The 22,065-nt window shown below is 41.9% G+C and overlaps 1 protein-coding gene across 1 annotated transcript; it reads right to left on the minus strand.

Moving 5' to 3' along the window:
• Window positions 1-78: 78 nt before the first annotated feature.
• mat2aa (methionine adenosyltransferase II, alpha a) lies at window positions 79-6,295 on the minus strand. The gene is made up of 9 exons (XM_024397634.2): window positions 5,998-6,295; window positions 3,619-3,696; window positions 3,292-3,414; window positions 3,045-3,157; window positions 2,785-2,928; window positions 2,364-2,582; window positions 2,002-2,184; window positions 1,683-1,816; window positions 79-1,512 (listed from the first exon to the last, which is right to left on the minus strand). Exons 1-9 carry the CDS (start codon window positions 6,086-6,088, stop codon window positions 1,410-1,412), a joined length of 1,188 nt encoding a protein of 395 aa, XP_024253402.1. The 5' UTR covers window positions 6,089-6,295; the 3' UTR covers window positions 79-1,409.
• Window positions 6,296-22,065: the final 15,770 nt, after the last annotated feature.

Below are 22,065 nucleotides of genomic sequence, written 5' to 3' on the forward strand. Positions count from 1 at the left end.
TTTCAGTAACAATGGAGGTTAGTGCTGCAAGTTGAATATTGAGAATTAAAAATAAATTAAGGAATTATGTACAGAACATCAGGGTAGACTTTTATTCAAAGGTTTCACATGGAGCATTTCAAGTCTTTAGGAAATGGAACATTTGAGCCAAGGGGAGGAGTCTGTAAGCATCACAGGTGAGGGGTTGGAGATAGTAGCAGGAGCAGGCAGGGTGTGTGTAGTGAGGTAAAAACATTAAAAAGGCACTTTTACACCTTCAGTAACCAGACTGAGCCTCACCACCAAAAATGTAAAAAAAGAAAGATTTAAAACAAATGTAGAGAATGCAAATGCTGCAGTCCGCACATACCCAACAGAGAGCATTGTAAACAAGGCCGGTTTCTCTGTACAACACCCGCCAGACTTTTGCTTTTATCAGTGGGCATGTGGGAAGAAAAAAAAAGGTTAAAATACTTCTGCAAAGTCAGTCATCTCCAAAACCCTTGTCGCTAAAATATAACACTGGCAACTGCTTAGAGCACCACCTAGTGGCTGCAACCCAAAGTTTTCTGTGAACCACTTTAGGAACCAGAGGGTAAAACAATGCTAATGATTTTTAATTGTTGTTTATTTTTTAAAGTTAACCTTCCTCACTTGTCAGCATCCATGTTAAAAAGTTCCCCAAAGGCAGTCAAAAATGAAGCACTCACGTTTGTTTTCAAGTATTGAGTTATCAAATGGTAGAGCAGACTGAAGCAGTTTCTCTAGCGACACCAAGTGGTCACTGTCTAGAGGGGAAGTGCCTTGCCTTTACCTTAAGTCTATCAGACCATTCTAGAACTTTCACATGTAATCTTAATTTGACAAAGGGAAGAGAGATACAACGTACATCCCAACAGAACCAGAGTTCATTAGAAGTTTCTGACTTCTCTGTAACACGTCAGAAAACATGGTCTGAAGGGATGACTGTTCCAAACAAGGTACTATAGTTCAAGAAAACTCAAGTTCTGCAGTTCCACTTTGACAAATGGGTTTTTGGTTACATCTGACAAATACTTAACTTTTAATTGAAAAGAGTTAAGGGGACAAGATTGACATCCTAATTACCTATTGCAACTCCTAGCATTCTTCAGCCCTAAAATGTGCCATCAATTATTTCTCCAAACAGAGAAACATTGGGTGGGGGATAGGTACGGAAACAGGAGGGAGAAGAGAAAAAATACATTTCTGTGAAGATAAAACAACTGTCAGAGGGAAAGACAGGAAATGGATTTCAGGGGGTGTGCAAGCAATTGCAGATGGGTAGAGAGGGTACAGGAGTGTAAAATGTTTCCTTTAGGGATGAGAGTTTGGGGGTGATTGTGGACATTCATCTCTCCCAAGAGCTTGTAGGTTTTTCTGTAGTACACCCATAGCTCAGGGTGAGGGATTCAGTATTTGAGCTTTTTGGGGACCTCCCAGGGGAAGGCCTCCCGCCCAAAGTGGCCATAGGCAGCAGTCCGCTGGTAGATAGGCTTCTTCAAGTCAAGCTCCCTGGAACACAGAAAGCACAATAGTGTTGAACTGGGTAAATAAATGCACAGATTACTAGAGGGCAAACCAAGCCGTCGCCATTCAAATGTAGAACCCCTAGACCAGCTCCGACCCTATGGGACCCCTGATAACAAAATATGTTACTGGCAGCCACCATTGTTCCACACTACCTAACAATGACACCAGGGCGGAGGTCAAAGTTCTTCTTGACGATGTCCAGCAGCTCCCTCTCGCTCTTCTGAGAAGTCCCATAGTGGAAGATGGAGATGGATAGGGGATGGGCAACTCCAATGGCATAGGCTACCTGACAACACACACATGATCAAGACTCACATGACAGGTTGTAAAATATGCTATTTTTTATACTTTTCATCTCATTGTTATACATAACAGTTCTAAGTGAATGACTCTTATAGCAAATTAAAACCTGAAAACGACCACAAAAGACAAATAAAATTGTTAGGTTGCAGCCATTAGCGCAATCCTGACCTGGACCAGCACACGCTTGCAGAGCTCAGCCTTCACCAGGGACTTGGCCACCCAGCGGGCAGCGTAGGCAGCAGAGCGGTCCACCTTAGTGTAGTCTTTCCCTGAAAAGGCCCCTCCACCGTGGGCCCCCCAGCCTCCGTAGGTGTCCACAATGATCTTACGTCCGGTCAGGCCAGCATCACCCTGCGAGGGGGAGAGTCAGCCAAGGAGCCCAGGACAGTGTTAGAAATGTCACGTGTTGACAAGAGCCTACTTTAAAAAACAAATCTGACTGACTATGTAGATACTTGATCACATCTCTCTGGATGGTTATTTTCTAGAGTCTATTGAGGACAGTGGTGTACAATACATCTCAGTCTCACCTGAGGACCTCCGATGACAAAGCGGCCGCTGGGCTGCAGGTGGTAGATGGTGTCGTCGTCCAGGTACACGGTGGGCACCACAGCCTTCACAACCTGCTCCTTCAGCGCATCACGCATCTCATCCAGGCAAATTACTTCATCATGCTGCACGGACACCACAACAGTGTGCACACGCACTGGGAGCATGGCCCCACGGTCCTGCCTGTACTGAACAGTCACCTAGAGAGGGAGACAAGGTATTAAGTGTCATTCAATGAGTACACACATCTGACAAGGTAAGGCAAGGTACTAGGATACCTGCATGTGATTGGAGTGCATCTGAAAAGCCGGCTTCATTACGAAGATCTGGACAAGGGATTTACATGACTTCATTGCCATATTTGGTGCATGGGTGTTCATGGGCTATAGTGCTGAATCTAACCTGAGTTTTGGAGTCTGGCCTCAGCCAGGGGAGGGTTCCGTTGCGGCGCAATTCAGCCATCTTGGCATTGAGCTTGTGGGCGAGGACGATGGTGAGGGGCATACACTCCTCAGTCTCATCAGTGGCATAACCAAACATCAGACCCTGTAACACAAAAAACACAGTCAAACACTTGGAGCGGGGACAAAAACAAACACTAGCATACTGTCAAGGCCCAGTCACTTCCTCACACAAACACTCAAAGACAGGAACCTTCTAACCTGGTCTCCAGCTCCCACATCTTCCTCTTTGCGGTCCAGGTGAACACCCTGAGCAATGTCAGGGGATTGCTGCTCCAGAGCCACCAGGACATTGCAGGTCTTATAGTCAAAGCCTGTAGGAAGGGAATAGTCAAACCTCAGTGTTACTTTCTGTACCTACTAAAGCAAACCCTGTGACCTCTTAAAACCATGTTTTCAATGGAAGTGAGCGATTTAATCTCTCATCAGAGCAAATTCGCTATAATACCCTTGGAGGAGTCGTCATAGCCAATGTACTTGATCGTGTCCCTGACGACCTTCTGGTAATCGACGTTGGCCCTGGAGGTGACCTCCCCTGCCAGCAGGATCATCCCAGTCTTAGCTACAGTCTCTGAAGAAAATGCAGACAGAAAGAGAAAGCATGTGAGAGAAAGACGGGGACAAACAGAAGAAAATCAAGTGAAGGAAAGTGAGAGAGTGAGGTAAACATGAGCATTAGCTATTCAGGTTGATAAAGGGGGGACAGAAGCACGGTCATGTTAGTGCAAAATGGATAAATCTATAGAAATGTTTTTAATGGGTGCTTGATCATTACCACATGCCACTTTGGCATCAGGGTCCTGCTTGAGATGGGCATCAAGCACAGCGTCGCTGATCTGGTCACAAATCTTATCTGTCAAACAAGAAATGGGAGTTATGGGGTGTATCCTGCTTAATTTTATTTTTTTAAAGACCCCGCTGAACACTTCCCCCAGGCAGTTTATCCCTGCAAATACAAAACCAATAACCTTTAATGGACCAAACTTGCAACAAGCCACTCAGCGGCCATTGCCATGTACATGAGCGACAGCTGCAAAGCACCACAGTAGCCACATTCCTAACCACAGCCCATTCATACCATGGCTGGCACCCCCCAGCCCTGCAATGAGGGGGTCAGTCTTTGGAACCAGTCTCTACAAGACTCTCACCAATAGCACCATGTTGGCTTTTAATTCAAAAGATTATCATATGCACTGAATTGTTACAACAGTGACTACTTGCTTAAAGCAGCATCTTGTGACAAAAGGTACATAATGCGACAGGCTGCCAACAGTTGCACTGCAGTCCCTGGAGAAGAGGCCTAGGCCTATATTTAGGGTGGAGGTAAGCCTAGATAATCAGCTGCAATGGAGCTGTCTCCCTCCCCCAAATGTCAAGTGAGCATTGCACTTAAACCTGTACATGAGGACTGTAGCCAGAAAACCTGGCTAGCTACTGTAATGTAACTGTGAACAAAAATATAAAAACATGAAACAATTTTAAAGATTTTACCTCATAAGGAAATCAATTAATCTAATCTATGAATTTCACATGACTGGGAATACAGACATGCATCTGTTGGTCACAGATACCTCTTTAAAAAGGTAGGGGCTTGGATCAGAACACCAGTAAGTATTTGGTGTGACCACCTTTTGCCTCATGTAGCTCGACATCACCTTCGCAGAGTTGATCAGGGCGTTGATTGTGGCCAGTGGAATATTGTCCCACTCATCAATGGCTGTACAAAGAAGCTGGGTATTGGGGGGAACTGGAAACAGCTGTCATAAACATTGATCCAGAGCATCCCAAACATGCTCAATGCATGACATGTCTGGTGGGTATGCGGGCCATGGAACAACTGGGACATTTTCAGCTTCCAGGAATCGTGTACACATCCTTGGGACTGTGCATTATGGGGCTGTGCATTAACATGCTGAAACATGAGGTGATGGCGGTGGATGAATGGCACGACAATAGAACTCAGGATCTCGTCACACTCTCTGTGCATTCAAATTGCCATCGATAAAATGCAATTGTTTGTTGTCGGTAGAGGTGGGGCATTCTGTTCACAATGTTGACATCAGCAAACCGGTCGCCCACACGATGGCATACATGTGGTCTGCGGTCGAGGCCAGTTGGACTTACTGACAAACTCTAAAAAGACATTGGAGGTGGCTTATGGTAGAGAAATTAACAACAATTCTCTGGCAACAGCTCTGGTCGACATTCCTGCAGTCACAATGCCAATTGCACATTCGAACGTGAGACATCTGTGGCATTGTATTGTGTGACAAAACAGCACATTTTCGAGTGGCTTTTTAATTGTCCCCTGTAATGAACATGCTGTTTAATCATCACCTGGATGGATTATCTTGGTAAAGGAGAAATGCTCACTAACGGTGATGTAAACAAATTTGTGCACAACATCTAAGAGAAATAAACTCGTCGTGCGTATGGAACATTTCTGGGATCTTTTATTTCAGCTCATGAAACAATGGTGATTTGAGGTGAAATGAGTACACTGTGGTCTCATGCTTCAGTCAAATCAAAATAAATCACCGACAATTGTTACTATACACGCATTGAAATTAACTAAAATACACCACTGCTAGAGAACTCCGTTGACCAGATAACAACAAAACCTACTTGGTCCGCGCTCGCAGTTGCATTACGTGCACGAGCTCGCAGTCTACTGATGTAATACCGTTGTTCGACTCGCCCAAAATGTGCTAATAAATTAAATGAAAGGAAAAACGAATATATAAAAATATGGCATATATGTTACGTTTTTAAATAAACGCACCACGTAACACAGGTGGCGACTTGACCATCCAGACAAGTATTTTAGTTTCACACTTTACTGGATTAGCATGAGCTTCTAGCTAACGTTAGCTAGCACCCGATCCCATGGCGAAGGCAACCCGCGTGGCCTGTCTGTGGCTCGTGTTCCCCATTCATAATATCGGCTGACACAAAGATCAGCATATGTGGAAAAATAGTCAAATAGCTAGCTGGCTGGGGCATACGAACAATATGTTAGCTAACGTTTATGCGTGTTCGTAAAAAGAACTGGCAGGCATTTGGCAGGACTTTGCTGCTAGTTCGCTGAATCTACCACATAACCTTTCCTTATGTTGGAAAGTAGCTAGCTAAAATAAGACAGACGCAAACTCACCTGGGTGTCCTTCTCCAACAGATTCAGAGGTGAACAAAAAGCAGTCTTCATCAATGAGTGAGTTATGGAAACCGTTCAATTGCCCGTTCATTTTAAAGGAATTGTTATTTGCAGAGTATATCTAGCTAAACTCAGTCAACTGTAGTTTACAAAATATGATGTATCTGATACTAAGTATATTGCCCAATTTAAAAATGAGTGTTTCTGTAGACTTAGCTATTTCACCGGTGTTCTTGAAACAATTTGGTGGCGTTGATATTTATCCTTCAATCGCGTCAGTGAGGGGCGTCCCTGTGTCCTGTCTGTTTAGCCAATTGCCACGTATAGGAGGGGCTGTTGACTAAGGACACGTTCCAGGTAGTCTTTTTTCGGGGGGTAGTGACGATCGAGTACACACTGCGCCCACCAGGTAGTTTTTTTTAAATGTATTTTTTATTTCACCTTTATTTAACCAGGTAGGCTAGTTGAGAACAAGTTCTCATTTGCAACTGCGACCTGGCCTAGATAAAGCAAAGCAGTTCGACACATACAACAACACAGTACAACAGTAGTACCACGGTGAAGCATGTGTTGATTTATGTTGTAAGTACCAGTATGTGGAAGAGAGGGAAAGATTGGCGTATAGGGTTATTGAGGTTGTAAGGCGATGGAGGGGCTGGGGTAGGGTTTGATAGAAGTTAGTAGGTCTCTTTTAATTTTCTTAGTAGTACAGGATAAGTGTGCACAAACTAAATTCGGTCTTGCACTCCTAAATAACACAATTTTTTAAAACTTTGGCAAAGTCTACAAAACGCAGTCCACTCTGTTACAGATTCTGGTTTTGGAAACAAAAAATTGTATGGAGATCATACGTTTGCTTGCAGATTGGAGTATCTGTCCATAGGACCACTTTAAGCCGTACACTCCACAGAGCTGGGCTTTACAGAAGAGTGTCCAGAAAAAAAGCCATTGCTTAAAGAAAAAAATAAGCAAACATGTTTGGTGTTTGCCAAAAGGCATGTCGGGGACTCCCCAAACATATGGAAGAAGGTCCTCTGGTCAGATGAGACTAAAATTGGGCTTTTTGGCATCAAGGAAAACAATATGTCTGGCGCAAACCCAACACCTCTCATCACCCCGAGAGCACCATCCCCACAGTGAAGCATGGTGGTGGCAGCATCATGCTGTGGGGATGTGTTTCATCGGCAGGGACTGGGAAACTGGTCAGAATTGAAGGAATGATGGATGGCTCTAAATACAGGGAAATTCTTGAGGAAAACCTGTTTCACTCTTCCAGAGATTTGAGACTGGGACAGAGCTTCACCTTTCAGCAGGACAATGACCCTAAGCATACTGCTAAAGCAACACTCGAGTGGTTTAGGGGGAAACATTTAAATGTCTTGGATTGGCCTAGTCAAAGCCCAGACCTCAATCCAATTGAGAATCTGTGGTATGACTTAAAGATTGCTGTACACCAGCAGAACCCATCCAACTTGAAGGAGCTGAAGCAGTTTTGCCTTGAAGAATGGGCAAAGATCCCAGTGGCTATATTTTGATTAGTTTAACACTTGTTTGGTTATTACATGATTCCATATGTGTTATTTCATAGTTTTGATGTCTTCCCTATTATTCTGCAATGTAGAAAATAGTGAAAATAAAGAAAAACCCTTAAATGGGTAGGTGTGTCCAAACTTTTCTCTGGTACTGTATGTAATGGGCTTATGTAATGCTGGATGAGTGATAATGTATAAATGTCCCTTGAGATGATTAAGTCTAAAGATGTCTAATTGAATTGACTTGAACTTAGTGGAAATAATGCCCTAATATTTTTTTTAAATTGAACCTTTATTTTATCAGGGAGTCATACTGAGACCAAGGTCTCTTTTACAGATGAGTTCTCTTCTAAAGTTTAGTAAAGATGTTAGGTAGAGTGCATTTGGAATGTATTCAGACCCCTTGACTTTTCCCACATTTTGTTACATTTCAGCCTTATTCTAAAATGGATTAAATTGTTTTTTTCCCCTCATCAATCTACACACAATACCCCATAATGCCAATGCAAAAACAGGTTTGTAGAAATTTTAGCAAATGTATGGTATATGTAAAGCTGAAATATTACATTTGCGTAAGTATTCAGACCCTTTACTCAGTACTTTGTTGAAGCACCTTTGGCAGTGATTACAGCCTCTAGTCTTATTGGGTGTGACACTACAAGCTTGGCACATCTGTATTTGGAGAGTTTCTCCCATTCTTCTCTGTACATCCTCTCAAGCTCTGTCAGGTTGGATGGGGAGCGTTGCTGAACAGCTATTTTCAGGTCTCTCCAGAGATGTTAGATCAGGTTCAAGTCCAGGCTCTGGCTGGGGCCACTCAAGGACATTCAGAGACTTGTCCCCAAGCCACTCCTGTGTTGTCTTGGCTGTGTGCTAGGATCGGTGTCCTTTTGGAAGATGAACCTTCGCCCTAGTCTGAGGTCCTGAGCTCTCTGGAGCAGGTTTTCATCAAGGATCTCTGTACTTTGCTCCGTTCATCTTTTCCTCGATCCTGACTAGTCTCCCAGTCCCTGATGCTGAAAATCATCCCCACAGCATGATGCTGCCACCACCATGCTTCACCGTAGGGATGGTGCCAGGTTTCCTCCAGATGTGATGCTTGGCATTCAGGCCACAGAGTTTAATCTTGGTTTCATCAGAACAGAGAATCTTGTTTCTCATGGTCTGAGAGTCTTTAGGTGCCTTTTGGAAAACTCCAAGCGGGCTGTCATGTCTTTTACTGAGGAATGGCTTCTGTCTGGCCACTCTATCATAAAAGACTGATTGGTGGAGTGCTGCAGAGATGATTGTCCGTATGGAAGGTTCTCCCATCTCCACAGAGGAACTCTAGAGCTCTGTTAGAGTGACCATCCGGTTCTTGTCACCTCCCCGATTGTTCAGTTTGGCTGGTGGGTCAGCTCTAGGAAGAGTCTTGGTGGTTCCAAACGTCTTCCATTTAAGAATGATGAAGGCCACTGTGTTTTTGTGGACCTTCAATGCTGCAGCGTTTTTTTTGGTACGCTTCCCTAGATCTGTGCCTTGACACAATCCTGTCTTGGAGCTCTACGGACAATTTTTTTATTTCATCCATTTTAGAATAAGGCTGTAACATAACAAAATGTGGAAAAAGTCAAGGAGTCTGAATACCTTTCAAAGGCACTGTACATTGGGACTTTTTGTCAATGTACTTTATAAGTGAAAATAGCAATGTATCAACCGACAGGACATCAAAGATGGCCAACCAACTTTCTGGTCGAGAACGTAGTGATATGCACTAAAATTGAAGCCCGTAATAAAGCGCAGAGCGCTACGATAAAGTGCCTCTAACGGCTTTAATGAGGTGGCAGCTGCTTTCAATAGATGATGTCGCCATAGTCTAGGACCGATAGGAACTTCGACTGAATAATCTGCTTTCTACTACTTAGCCAGAGGGAGGACCTATTTCTATAGAATAAGCCCACTTTTTAAGACAGTTTTTCATATATCCAGATGCCCAGATATTTATAAGCTAGACACGATCAATATGGACATAAGCTTAAATCACCAGAGTTAGTTTAATGCAGTCTAGAGAACAACATATATTTAGTTTTACCTGCATTCAACAATAATTTCAGATCAATAATCTGTTTCTGTAATACAATGAAGGCAGACTGTAGTTCAGCTAGAGCCTGGTTAACCGTTGGGGAAATAGCATACACAACAGTATCATTGGCATACAAGTGCAGGTTACAATTTTTTACAGGCAAGTAGATATTGTTAATGTAAACAGTCAAAAGTACAGGACCCAGAATCAAATCAAATCAAATTTTATTTGTCACATACACATGGTTAGCAGATGTTAATGCGAGTGTAGCGAAATGCTTGTGCTTCTAGTTCCGACAATGCAGTAATAACGAACAAGTAATCTAACTAACAATTCCAAAAAAACTACTGTCTTATACACAGTGTAAGGGGATAAAGAATATGTACATAAGGATATATGAATGAATGAGTGATGGTACAGAGCAGCATAGGCAAGATACAGTAGATGATATCGAGTACAGTATATACATATGAGATAAGTATGTAAACCAAGTGGCATAGTTAAAGTGGCTAGTGATACATGTATTACATAAGGATGCAGTCGATGATATAGAGTACAGTATCAACGTATGCATATGAGATGAACAATGTAGGGTAAGTAACATTATATAAGGTAGCATTGTTTAAAGTGGCTAGTGATATATTTACATCATTTCCCATCAATTCCCATGATTAAAGTGGCTGGAGTGGAGTCAGTGTCATTGACAGTGTGTTGGCAGTAGCCACTCAATGTTAGTGGTGGCTGTTTAACAGTCTGATGGCCTTGAGATAGAAGCTGTTTTTCAGTCTCTCGGTCCCAGCTTTGATGCACCTGTACTGACCTCGCCTTCTGGATGACAGCGGGGTGAACAGGCAGTGGCTCGGGTGGTTGATGTCCTTGATGATCTTTATGGCCTTCCTGTAGCATCGGGTGGTGTAGGTGTCCTGGAGGGCAGGTAGTTTGCCCCCGGTGATGCGTTGTGCAGACCTCACTACCCTCTGGAGAGCCTTACGGTTGAGGGCGGTGCAGTTGCCATACCAGGCGGTGATACAGCCCGCCAGGATGCTCTCGATTGTGCATCTGTAGAAGTTTGTGAGTGCTTTTGGTGACAAGCCGAATTTCTTCAGCCTCCTGAGGTTGAAGAGGCGCTGCTGCGCCTTCCTCACGATGCTGTCTGTGTGAGTGGACCAATTCAGTTTGTCTGTGATGTGTATGCCGAGGAACTTAAAACTTGCTACCCTCTCCACTACTGTTCCATCGATGTGGATGGGGGGGTGTTCCCTCTGCTGTTTCCTGAAGTCCACAATCATCTCCTTAGTTTTGTTGACGTTGAGTGTGAGGTTATTTTCCTGACACCACACTCCGAGGGCCCGATCGACCCTTGCAGGACACCATCAGTTGATACACATTGAATTCTATCTGTCAAGTCATTTTTAAACCAGTTACATGCAGCCTTGTCTAGGCCAATTGAGGAAAGCCTCTAATGCACTGAATGAGAGGGAGCACTACCTCCTGTCCTGTGCTATAAAAGTCCAGAGTCCAGACACCAATTGGCTGGGGTAGAAGGCCTACATAAAACTGTGGTGTTGTTTTGCCTAGTCCTCCATAACCTTTGTTATTGTGCGTCATAATCAATCATCCTGTTTTCATCAATATCTTCTGATGCCCTTCCTTTAAGATGTTTACTGTGCTAGCCAAATAAAATTGTATTGGTCGCATACACAGATGTTATTGTGGGTGTAGCGACGTGCTTATGCTCCTAGCTCCAACAGTGCAGTAATACCTAACAATACATGCAAATAAAAAAAAGAATGAAAGAGGTCATTGAGTGCCAGGGAGGGCATTTTATAAGATGACAACAAACTAATGCCGCAGTGTGTTGCCGTTAATTCCACTGTCTGGCGCACACTCAGAAGATTGCTGTGGCATGGAGAAACAGAGGCTTTCATGTATTTAGTCAAACATACAATACAATACATGACCAAAAGTATGTGGACACCTGCTCGTCGAAAATCTCATGCCAAAATCAGGGGCATTAATATGGAGTTGGTCCCCCCTGTGCTGCTATAAAGGCCTCCAGTCTTCTAGGAAGGCTTTCCACTAGATGTTAAAACATTGCTGCTATAACAGCCTCCGCTCGTCGGGGAAGGCTTTCCACTAGATTTTGGAACATTGCTACAGGGACTTGATTCCATTCAGCCACAAGAGAATTAATGAGGTCGGGCACTGATGTTGGGCGATTAGTCCTGGCTTGCAGTCGGAGTTCCAATTCAACCCAAAGATGGGGTTGAGGTCAGGGCTCTGTGCAGACAAGTCAAGTTTTTCCACACCGATCTCAACAAACCATTTCTGTATGGACCTCGCATTATGCACAGGGGCATTATCATGCTGAAACAGGAAAGGGCCTTCCCCAAACTGTTGCCACAAAGTTGGAAGCACGGAATCGTCTAGAATGTCGTTGTATGCTGTAGCGTTAAGATTTCCCTTCACTGGAGCTAAGGATCCTAGCCTGAACCATGAAAAACAGCCCCAAACCATGATTCCTCCTCCACCACACTTTACAGTTGGCACTATCAATTGGGGCAGGTAGTGTTCTTCTGGCATCTGCCAAACCCAGATTCTTCTGTCGGACTGCCAGATTGTGAAGTGTGATTCATCACTCCAGAGAACGTATTTCCACTGCTCCAGAGTCCAATGGCGGCGAGGTTTACACCACTCCAGCCAATGCTTGGCATTGCGCATGGTGATCTTAGGCTTGTGTGGGGCCATGGAAACCCATTTAATGAAGCTCCCGACGAACAGTTATTGTGCTGACATTGCTTCCAGAAGCAGTTTAGAACTCGGTAGTGAGTGTTGCTCTTCAGCACTCGGCGGTCCCGTTCTGTGAGCTTGTGTGGCCTACCACTTTTTGCTCCTACACCTTTCCACTTCACAATAATAGCACTTACAGTTGATTAGGGCAGCTTTAGCAGGGAAGAAATATGACTAACTGACTTGTTGGAAAGGTGGCATCCTATGACGGTGCCACTTTGAAAGTCACTGAGCTTTTCACTAAGGCAATTCTACTGCCACTGTTTGTCTATGGAGATTGCATGGCTGTGTGCTCTATTTTTTTTGTTGTTGCTCAAAATAGAGGAATCCACTCATTTGAAGTGGTGTCAACATACTTTTGTACATATAGTGTAGTTCTGGCCTGCATTCAAGAACAGGCTTGGCCTCAAATCAAATCTAGTGGCACTATAAATATTTAGAGTTTGAGGACATACTGTTCATGCTCTATTTATACTGAAGAATGTGCTTATTTTTGTAGCAGACCATTTTAAAGATTATATACAGTTGAAGTCGGAAGTTTACATACACCTGAGCCAAATACATTTCAACTCAGTTTTTCACAATTCCTGACATTTAATCCTACTAAAACTTCCCTGTCTTAGGTCAGTTAGGATCACCACTTTATTTTAAGAATGTGAAATGTCACATTCATCACATTCCCAGTGGGTCAGAAGTTTACATACACTCAAGTATTTGGTATTTAGTATTTGGTAGCATTGCCTTTAAATTGTTTAACTTGGGTCAAACATTTCAGGTAGCCTTCCACAACCTTCCCACGATAAGTAGGGTGACTTTTGGCCCATTCCTCATGACAGAGCTGGTGTAACTGAGCAAGGTTTGTAGGCCTCCTTGCTCGCACACGCTTTTTCAGTTCTGCCCACAAATTTTCTATTAGATTGAGGTCAGGGCTTTGTGATGGCCACTCCAATACCTTGACTTTGTTGTCTTTAAGCCATTTTGCCACAACTTTGGAAGTATGCTTCGAGTCATTGTCCATTTGGAAGACCCATTTGCGACCAAGCTCTAACTTCCTGACTGATGTCTTGAGATGTTGCTTCAGTATATCCACATACTTTTCCTGCCTCATAATGCCATCAATTTTGTGAAGTGTACCAGTCCCTCCTGCAGCAAAGCACCTCCACAAAATGATGCTGCCACCCCCGTGCTTCATGGTTGGGATGGTGTTCTTTGGCTTGCAAGCCTCCCCCTTTTTCCTCCAATCATAACGATGGTCATTATGTCCAAACAATTCTATTTTTGTTTCATCAGACCAGAGGACATTTCTCCAAAAAGTACGATCTTTGTCCCCATGTGCAGTTGCAAACAATAGTCTGGCTTTTTTTATGGTGGTTTTGGAGCAATGGCTTCTTCCTTGCTGAGCGGCCTTTCAGGTTATGTCGATATAGGACTCGTTTTACTGTGGATATAGATACCTTTGTACCTGTTTCCTCCAGTATCTTCACAAGGTCCTCTGTTGTTGTTCTGCGATTGATTTGCACGTTTCTCACCAAAGTATGTTCATCTCTTGGAGACAGAATGTGTTTCCTTCCTGAGTGGTATGACGGCTGCATGGTCCCATGGTGTTTATACTTGCGTACGATTGTTTGTACAGATGAACGTGGTACCTTCAGGCATTTGGAAATTGCTCCCAAGGATGAACCAGACTTGTGGAGGTCTGCAATTTTTTTCTGAAGTCTTGGCTGAGTTCTTTTGATATTCCCATGATGTCAAGCAAAGCGGCAGTGGGTTTGAAGGTAGGCCTTGAAATACATCCACAGGTACACCTCCAGTTGACTCAAATTATGTCAATTAGCCCATTGGAAGCTTCTAAAGCCATGACATCATTTTCTGGAATTTTCCAAGCTGTTTATAAGCACAGTCAACTTAGTGTATGTAAACTTCTGACCCACTGGAATTGTGATACAGTGAATTATAAGTGAAATAATCTGTCTGTAAACAATCTGTCTGTAAACAAAATGACTTGTGTCATGCAAAAAGTAGATGTCCTAACAGAATTGCCAAAACTAGAGTTTGTTAACAAGACATTTGTGGAGTGGTTGAAAAACGAGTTTTAATGACTCCAACCTAAGTGCATGTAAACTTCCGACAACGACTGTAGCTATGAATATATTTAGATATGTTTTGTATTTTTTACTTATAAAATTAAAACCAATGTCATTTTTACAGAAACATTGTTTTACAATGTTATACTGTAGTTGCCCAGGACAGGATTTATAATCCAGTACTAATCTATAGTGAGGTTTGTAACATCAGAGTATGAAAATGTGTTTTATCACATCTTTATATATCAATAATGCTTTACTTTGTAAATGTAACAAAATGTAGGCTAAATAGCTCTCTTCTTCTCCCCTTCTCTATCTCCTCTCTCTCTCTCTCTCTCTCACACACACACACACACACACACACACACACACACACACACACAAACCAAGATGAGCTTATGGGCAAACACTTGAAAAGTCACACAAACACACAAATTCCTCAAGTTGTGGTACCCCATGTGACTCTGTACTGTACACCCTGTGATGTCTCATGCTGCTACAGAGCTTTAGTCTCAGATTATCCCCTTTCTAATCCTTAGAGTAATTATTCTGATTGCTAAAGAACAGGGGAGACTACAGCTACCACACAACATGTGTGCATGTTTCTCTCAGTCATGAAGTCATGGCAGTGACTCCTATCTTTGCTACACCACAACAGCTGGGGCTGCTTAAATCAACTGTCAGATTCATTTTGAGTGTCTGCCATGCCAAGGTGTGACTGTGCTGCCTACAGTAGCTTTTGTATTGGGAGAAAGTGTGTGTGTTTGTGTGAGGAGACTTCTCAGCATATTCAGGGATTTACGACAGGATAAGCTGCTTTCCATTAGCCTCTGTCTCAAAGCCCCCTCTCACTGACAGATCTAAATACCCCTTTCCTTGCCTCACAACACTCTCAATGCACGCACACACACACACACACACACGTATACATGTATATGTGTCTAACAGCATTAGACAGATACAAAAGGCAATCCTCTTATAATTGAAACAAATCATTCAATTGGATACAGTGACTTGAACCGAGTGACACGTAAAGGCTACTGATCTAAATGAAATATTTGGTGTTTTTCCCCAGTTCTATTGTTCTCTATCACAGTTCTTGATTCCATTCTTTAGTTTTATTCATTTGAGTTGACAGACACCAGTTTCTTTCATTGTTTTATAAGATGATTCAAGACCATGAGATGCACACAATGCACAAAACTCCCAGGATGGAGACAGAGTCAAACTTGATACTTATAAGTCCAAGTATTACTCATGACGCAGGCAAGGAGATAAGGCACCCGATAAATCCAAATAACTTTTGAACAATTTTTAACATACAGAGCCTTCAGAAAGTATTTTCAACCCTTGACTTTTCCCACATTTTGTTGTGTTACAGCCTGAATTTAAAATGGATTAAATTTAGATTTCTTTGGTCACTGGCCTACATACAATACCCCATAATGTCAATTTTTTTTACTAATGAATTAGACATGAAAAGCTGAAATGTCTTGAGTCAATAAGTATTCAACACTTTTGTTATAGCAAGCCTAAATACGTCCAGGAGTAAAAATGTGCTTAACAACTCACACAATAAGTTGCATGGACTCAGTCTTTGTGCAATAGTAATGTTTAAAAAAAAATCATTTACTAACTCATCTCTGTACCCCACACATACAAGTATCTTTAAGGTCCCTTAGTCGATCATTGAATTTCAAACACAGATTGAACCACAAAGACCAGGGAGGTTTTCCAATGCCTCGCAAAAAAGGGCACCTATTGGTAGATAGGCAAAACATTTTAATAAAGCAGACATTAAATATCCTTTTGAGCATAGTGAAGTTATTAATTACACTTTGGATGGTGTATCAATACACCCAGTCACTACAAAGATACAGGTGTCCTTCCTAACTCAGTTGCCAGAAAGGAAGGAAACCTCTCAGGGATTTCACCATGAGGCCGATGGTGAATTTAAAACAGTTACCAAGTTTAATGGCTGTGGATCAACATTGTAGTTACTCCACAATACTAACCTATTTGACAACCTATTTGACAGAGTGAAAAAAATGAAGACTGTACATAATACAAATATTCCAAAACATGCATCCTGGTTGCAACAAGGCACTGAAGTAATACTGCAAAAAATGTGGAAAAGCAATGAACTTTTTGTCCTGAATACAAAGTGTTATGTTTGGGGCAAATCCAGAACAACACATTACTGAGTATCACTCTGTGGTGGCTACATCATGTTATGGGGATGCTTGTATCGTTAAGGACTAGGGACTTTTTCATGATAAAAAATAAACAGAATGGAGCTAAGCACCAAGAAAATCCCAAATCTACACTGGAGTTGCTTACCAAGAAGACATCGACTGTTCCTGAGTGGCCAAGTTACAGTTTTGACTTAAATCTACTTTGAAATTGATGGCAAGACCTGCAAATGGTTGTCTATCAATGACCAACATCCAATTTGACAGAGCTTGAATAATTTTTAAATAGTAGTCAAATGTTGCACAGTCCAGCTGTGGAAAGCTCTAAGAGACATACCCAGAAAGACTCACAGCTGTAGTCACTGCCAAAGCTACTTCTACAAAGTATTGACTCAGGAGTGTGAATACTTATTTCTATATTTCATTTTCAAAACATTAGCAAACTTTTCTAAAAACATGTTTTAACTTTGTCATTATGGAGTTATTGTGTGTTGATGAGAAAACAAATATTTTTTTCCCATTTTGAATTCAGGCTGTGTAACAGCTGTTTAAAGAAGAGGACCAAGGTGCAGCGTAGTACGTGTTCATGATTTTTAATAAAACTGAACACCAGAACAAAACATAACAAAGAGGAACAAACAAAACAGTTCTGTCTAGTGCAGACACACAAAACAGAAAATAACTACCCACAAAACACAGGTAGGAAAGGGCTACCTAAGTATGGTTCTCAATCAGAGACAACGATAGACAGCTGCCTCTGATTGAGAACCACTCGATCACTCAACTCAACCACTCTGTGTGTCTGGTTTTATCCCTTTTACTGTGACTACAAGTTCAATGATTTCAATCTGCTTTAGTCCAAGGATGTTGTTAAGTGTCAGCCCTCTGTCTTGGAATTTTTGGTTCACTTTCTCTTTCAGCGAAGACAACAACATCATCCATGTAGCAAACTACATCTTGTAATCCACATAGCATAAATTCCATGGCTTTCTGTTAGGCCTCAGGTGCGCTTGATTCTCTTGTTCTAGTCCTGTCTTCATCACTATAACAAGCAGGTAATCTCAAAACAGTCCAATCACCATACTACAAGTACCAATATACACAATATGTAAATATTTAATGGCCTCCTTGAGGGGAAATGTCAGGTATGTGCACATCTTTGTTACAAAACCTGTTAAGCTAGTGGCAAGGCCCCCACATTTTTTAGATAACTCTACCCGAGGTAGAACAAACACAACCATGTTGTTTCACATTCATAATGTCTACCATTCATGAAAGAAATAGTTGTGTAAAAATATTTTACGTCAAAAGTACTTTGTTGAAGCACCTCTGGCAGCGATTACAGCCTCGAGTCTTCTTGGGTATGACGCTACAAGCTTGGCACACCTGTATTTGGGGAGTTTCTCACATTATTCTCTGCAGATCCTCTCAGCTCTATCAGGTTGGAAGGGGTGCGTAGCTGCACAGCTATTTCAGGTCTCTCTAGAGATGTTCGATCGGGTTCAAGTCCAGGTTCTGGCTGGGCCATTCAAAGACATTCAGAGATTTGTCCTGAAGCCACTCCTGTGTTGTCTTTGCTGTGTGCTTAGGGTCATTGTCCTGTTGGAAGGTGAACCTTCGCCCCAGTCTGAGGTCATGAGCACTGGAGCAGATTTTCTTGTCTGTACTTTGCTCTGTTCAGCTTTCTCTCGATCCTGACTGGTCTCCCAGTCTAGTTACCACAGTGCAGCAATATCTAACAAGAAATCTAACAATTTCACAACAACTACCTAATACACGCACATGTAAAGTGATGGAATAAGAATATGTACATATGAATATATGGATGAGCAATGGCCGAGCGGCATGGGCAAGATGCAATAGATGGTATAAAATACAGTATACATATGAGATGAGTAATGTAAGATATGTAAACATTATTAAAGTGCCATTTTTTTAAGTGACTAGTGATCCATTTATTAAAGGGATTACTGCACAGTTCCCCAGACCAATGCATGAGTCACCCCAACATGAGAAGTCATTATTTACATGTGAGTCCAGTTCAGGTTTCACATGGGTTGGCCAGCTATGGTTGGTAGCAAAATAGGTACATAAGAGGGCAACGCACGCCAGCACTTTCTAGATGGTATTTTGGCTGTTGAATGGCCCTCTGACCTGTGGCAGTCCAGTTTTAAAATGTCTCTGGTTGTAGTAACTGCCCGAGTGGAGGACTGATGGTCGGATTGGGCCTATTGAGGACAGTTCTGGGAGATTCGGGATGGCATTGACATTGGAGAGGTTAAATTCTTATCATATGCGAAGGCCCAGTAAGTTGATGGCATTTCTTGTCAATGATTGTCAGGTTGTGTTGGTTCATTGTAGTGAACACATACCTGCCTTATGCGCTTGTAATTATGTGTGGTTGCATCCTACCCATACACCATCATGTCACCAAGTCAACATCTATGGGATCTCCAGGACAGACAGCCAGGATGGTAGACATGGTTTTATGGAAAAAGTAGTGTTAGCTCAACCTGAACAGCATAGGAGTTCACCGGAATATCCCAATGCGCATCACAATTTAGTGAGCCAGAGGAAGGTCATGTTGGTAGTCGTATTGGACTAGCCATGAAACAAAGTTAATTTCTAAATGATAGCAAGGTGACTTAAGAGCCCAATCCCGGAGGCACAAGTTATACCACAGTGAGTGCAAGATGTAGAGTTAGGGAGAGGGTGTCAAGAGTCCAGAGTTAGATTCTCTTTCCTTTCGTTGGACCCTCTGAGTTGTCTCATTGATCCTCAATGACTACTTAGTGTTGCCATGTCAAGCAGTCTGCTGCCTTTTCTATATCCAGACAAATGTAATTATGGCAGGTATATTGGAACAAAGTTGAATTGCACAAAAATAGTATTGAGTACAGGTCATAAGAACAGTACTGTAGAAAAGGCCAGGGGCGCTTTTTCAAGTACACACATCTGAAAGATTTACATGTGATTTAACCACAATTTAATGGTATTGTGGCAGCCGTGTCGGATTTTGGATGCCATATTGGATTTAGAGTCAAATTTAGTTGGGCCTCCTAATGTAATTGCAAGAGTAGGGGTTGAACAAACAAAATCCACAGAGGAAACTGTTTTTTAGTGTCTGACCCAACTTGTTTGTCTTAGAGCCGATTAGATTACAATAGCCACAACATCAAAAAACATATGTAACTGTATGTATTCTTGTCAGACAGGACCATACAGCACTGAATGAGAGCACATTTGACTTGGAAAGTTGTCTATTAATCAGCTACCAAAAAGTAAAGCTTGCATTCATCATAAATATTCATAGTTGACATTTCTACCTATTGTCTCTCTGTGTCTACAGGACTGTAATTCCAAGATGCATGAAGATATCCTGACGCTGTTTATTTGTGTATGTAGCGCAGACAACTGACTACGTGTATATCAAGGTCTAGCAACATCAGAGCTTCAATATTGAGTTACATGAGCTTATGTGGAATTATTCAGCACTTTTTGAGTTCAAGGGGTGTTTTCTTCAGAGCAGATTACAATAGCCACAACATTTGAAAAAAAGAAACATGTAAACTGTACAGGGCCTTCAGAAAGTATTCACACCTGTTGACTTCTCCCACATGTTGTTGTGTTACAGCCTGAATTTAAAATGGATTACATTGAGATTTTGTGTCACTGGCCTACACACAATACCCCACAATGTCAAAGTGGAATTCAGTTTTTAGACATTCTTAATTAAAAAAATGAAAAGCTGAAATGTCTTGAATCAATAAGTATTCAACCCCTTTGTTATGGCAAGTTAGGGAGAGGGTGTCAAGAGTCCAGAGTTGGATTCTCTTTCCTTTCGTTGGACCCTCTGAGTTGTCTCATTGATCCTCAATGACTGAATGACCAAATGTGTACTCCTACACTAAATAAGTGTAGGAGTACACATTTGCTTAACAAGTCACATAATAAATTGCATGGACTCATTCTGTGTATAATAAAACATTATTTTTAAATCACTACCTCGTCTCTGTACCCCACACATGCAATTATCTGTAAGATTCCTCAGTTAAGCAGTGAATTTCAAACACAGTCAACCACAAGACCAGGGAGGTTTTCCAATGCCTCGCAAAGAAGGGCACCTATTGTTAGATAGGTAAAAATAAAAAAGTAGGCATTGAATATCCCTTTGAGCATGGTGTTATTAATTACACTTTGGGTGGTTTATCAGTACACCCAGTCACTACAAAGATGCAGGCGTCCTTCCTAACTCAGTTGCAGGAAAGGAAGGAAACCGCTCAGGGATTTCACCATGAAGCCAATGGTGACTTTAAAACAGTTACAGAGTTTATTGGCTGTGATAGGAGAAAACTGAGGATGGATCCACAACATTCTAGTTACTCCAACATTCTAATGCTAACCTAAATGACAGTGAAAAGAAACATGCATTCTGTTTGCAATAAGGCACTAAAGTAAAAATTTGACAAAGAAAGTAACTTTATGTCCTGAATAGAAAGCGTTATGTTTGGGGCAAATACAACACAACACATCACTGAGTACCACTCTTCATATTTTCAAGCATGGTGGTGACTGCGTCATTGTCACAATCATTTGTAGAAACGGACCAAGGCGCAGCGAATGTTGAGTTCCACATCATTTATTAATAAAAACAATTAACTAACAACGAACTGTGACTACAGAGGTGCTACATACACTTACTCAAAATACAATATCCCACAAACACAGGTGGGAACAAACACTACTTAAATATGATCCCCAATTAGAGACAACGATTACCAGCTCTAATTGGGAATCATACAAATCACCAACATAGAAACATGAAAACTAGAACACCCACATAGAATTAATAAACTAGACTAACCCCCCAGTCACGCCCTGACCTACTCCACCATAGAAAATAAGGACTCTCTATGGTCAGGACGTGACAGTCATGTTATGGGTGTGCTTGTCATCGGCAAGGACTAGGGCGTTTTTTAGGATAATGCAGAAACTGAATAAAGCTAAGCACAAGCAAAATCCTAGACAAAAACCTGGTTTAGTCTGCTTCACAACACACAAATTTAGCTTTCAGCAGGGCAATTACCTGAAACACAAGGCCAAATTCACACTGGAGTTGCCAACCAAGATGACATTGGATGTTCCTGAGTGGCCTAGTTAGAGTTTTGACTTAAATCGGCTGTAAAATCTACAGCAAGACTTGAAGAATTGTACAAAATAATCATGTGCAAATATTGTACAATCCAGATGTGCAAAGCTCTTAGAGTCTTACCCAGAAAGACTCAAAGCTGTAATCGCTGCCAATGGTGTGATATTTCTTTTGGGGGGGAATTGAAAGAAATTCTAAAAATATGTTTTTACTTTCAATTAATCTGTTTTGAATTTAGGCTGTAACACAACAAAATGTG

This window comes from Oncorhynchus tshawytscha, linkage group LG33 (genome assembly GCF_018296145.1).
Source record: "Oncorhynchus tshawytscha isolate Ot180627B linkage group LG33, Otsh_v2.0, whole genome shotgun sequence".
Classification (NCBI taxonomy): Eukaryota; Metazoa; Chordata; class Actinopteri; order Salmoniformes; family Salmonidae; genus Oncorhynchus; species Oncorhynchus tshawytscha.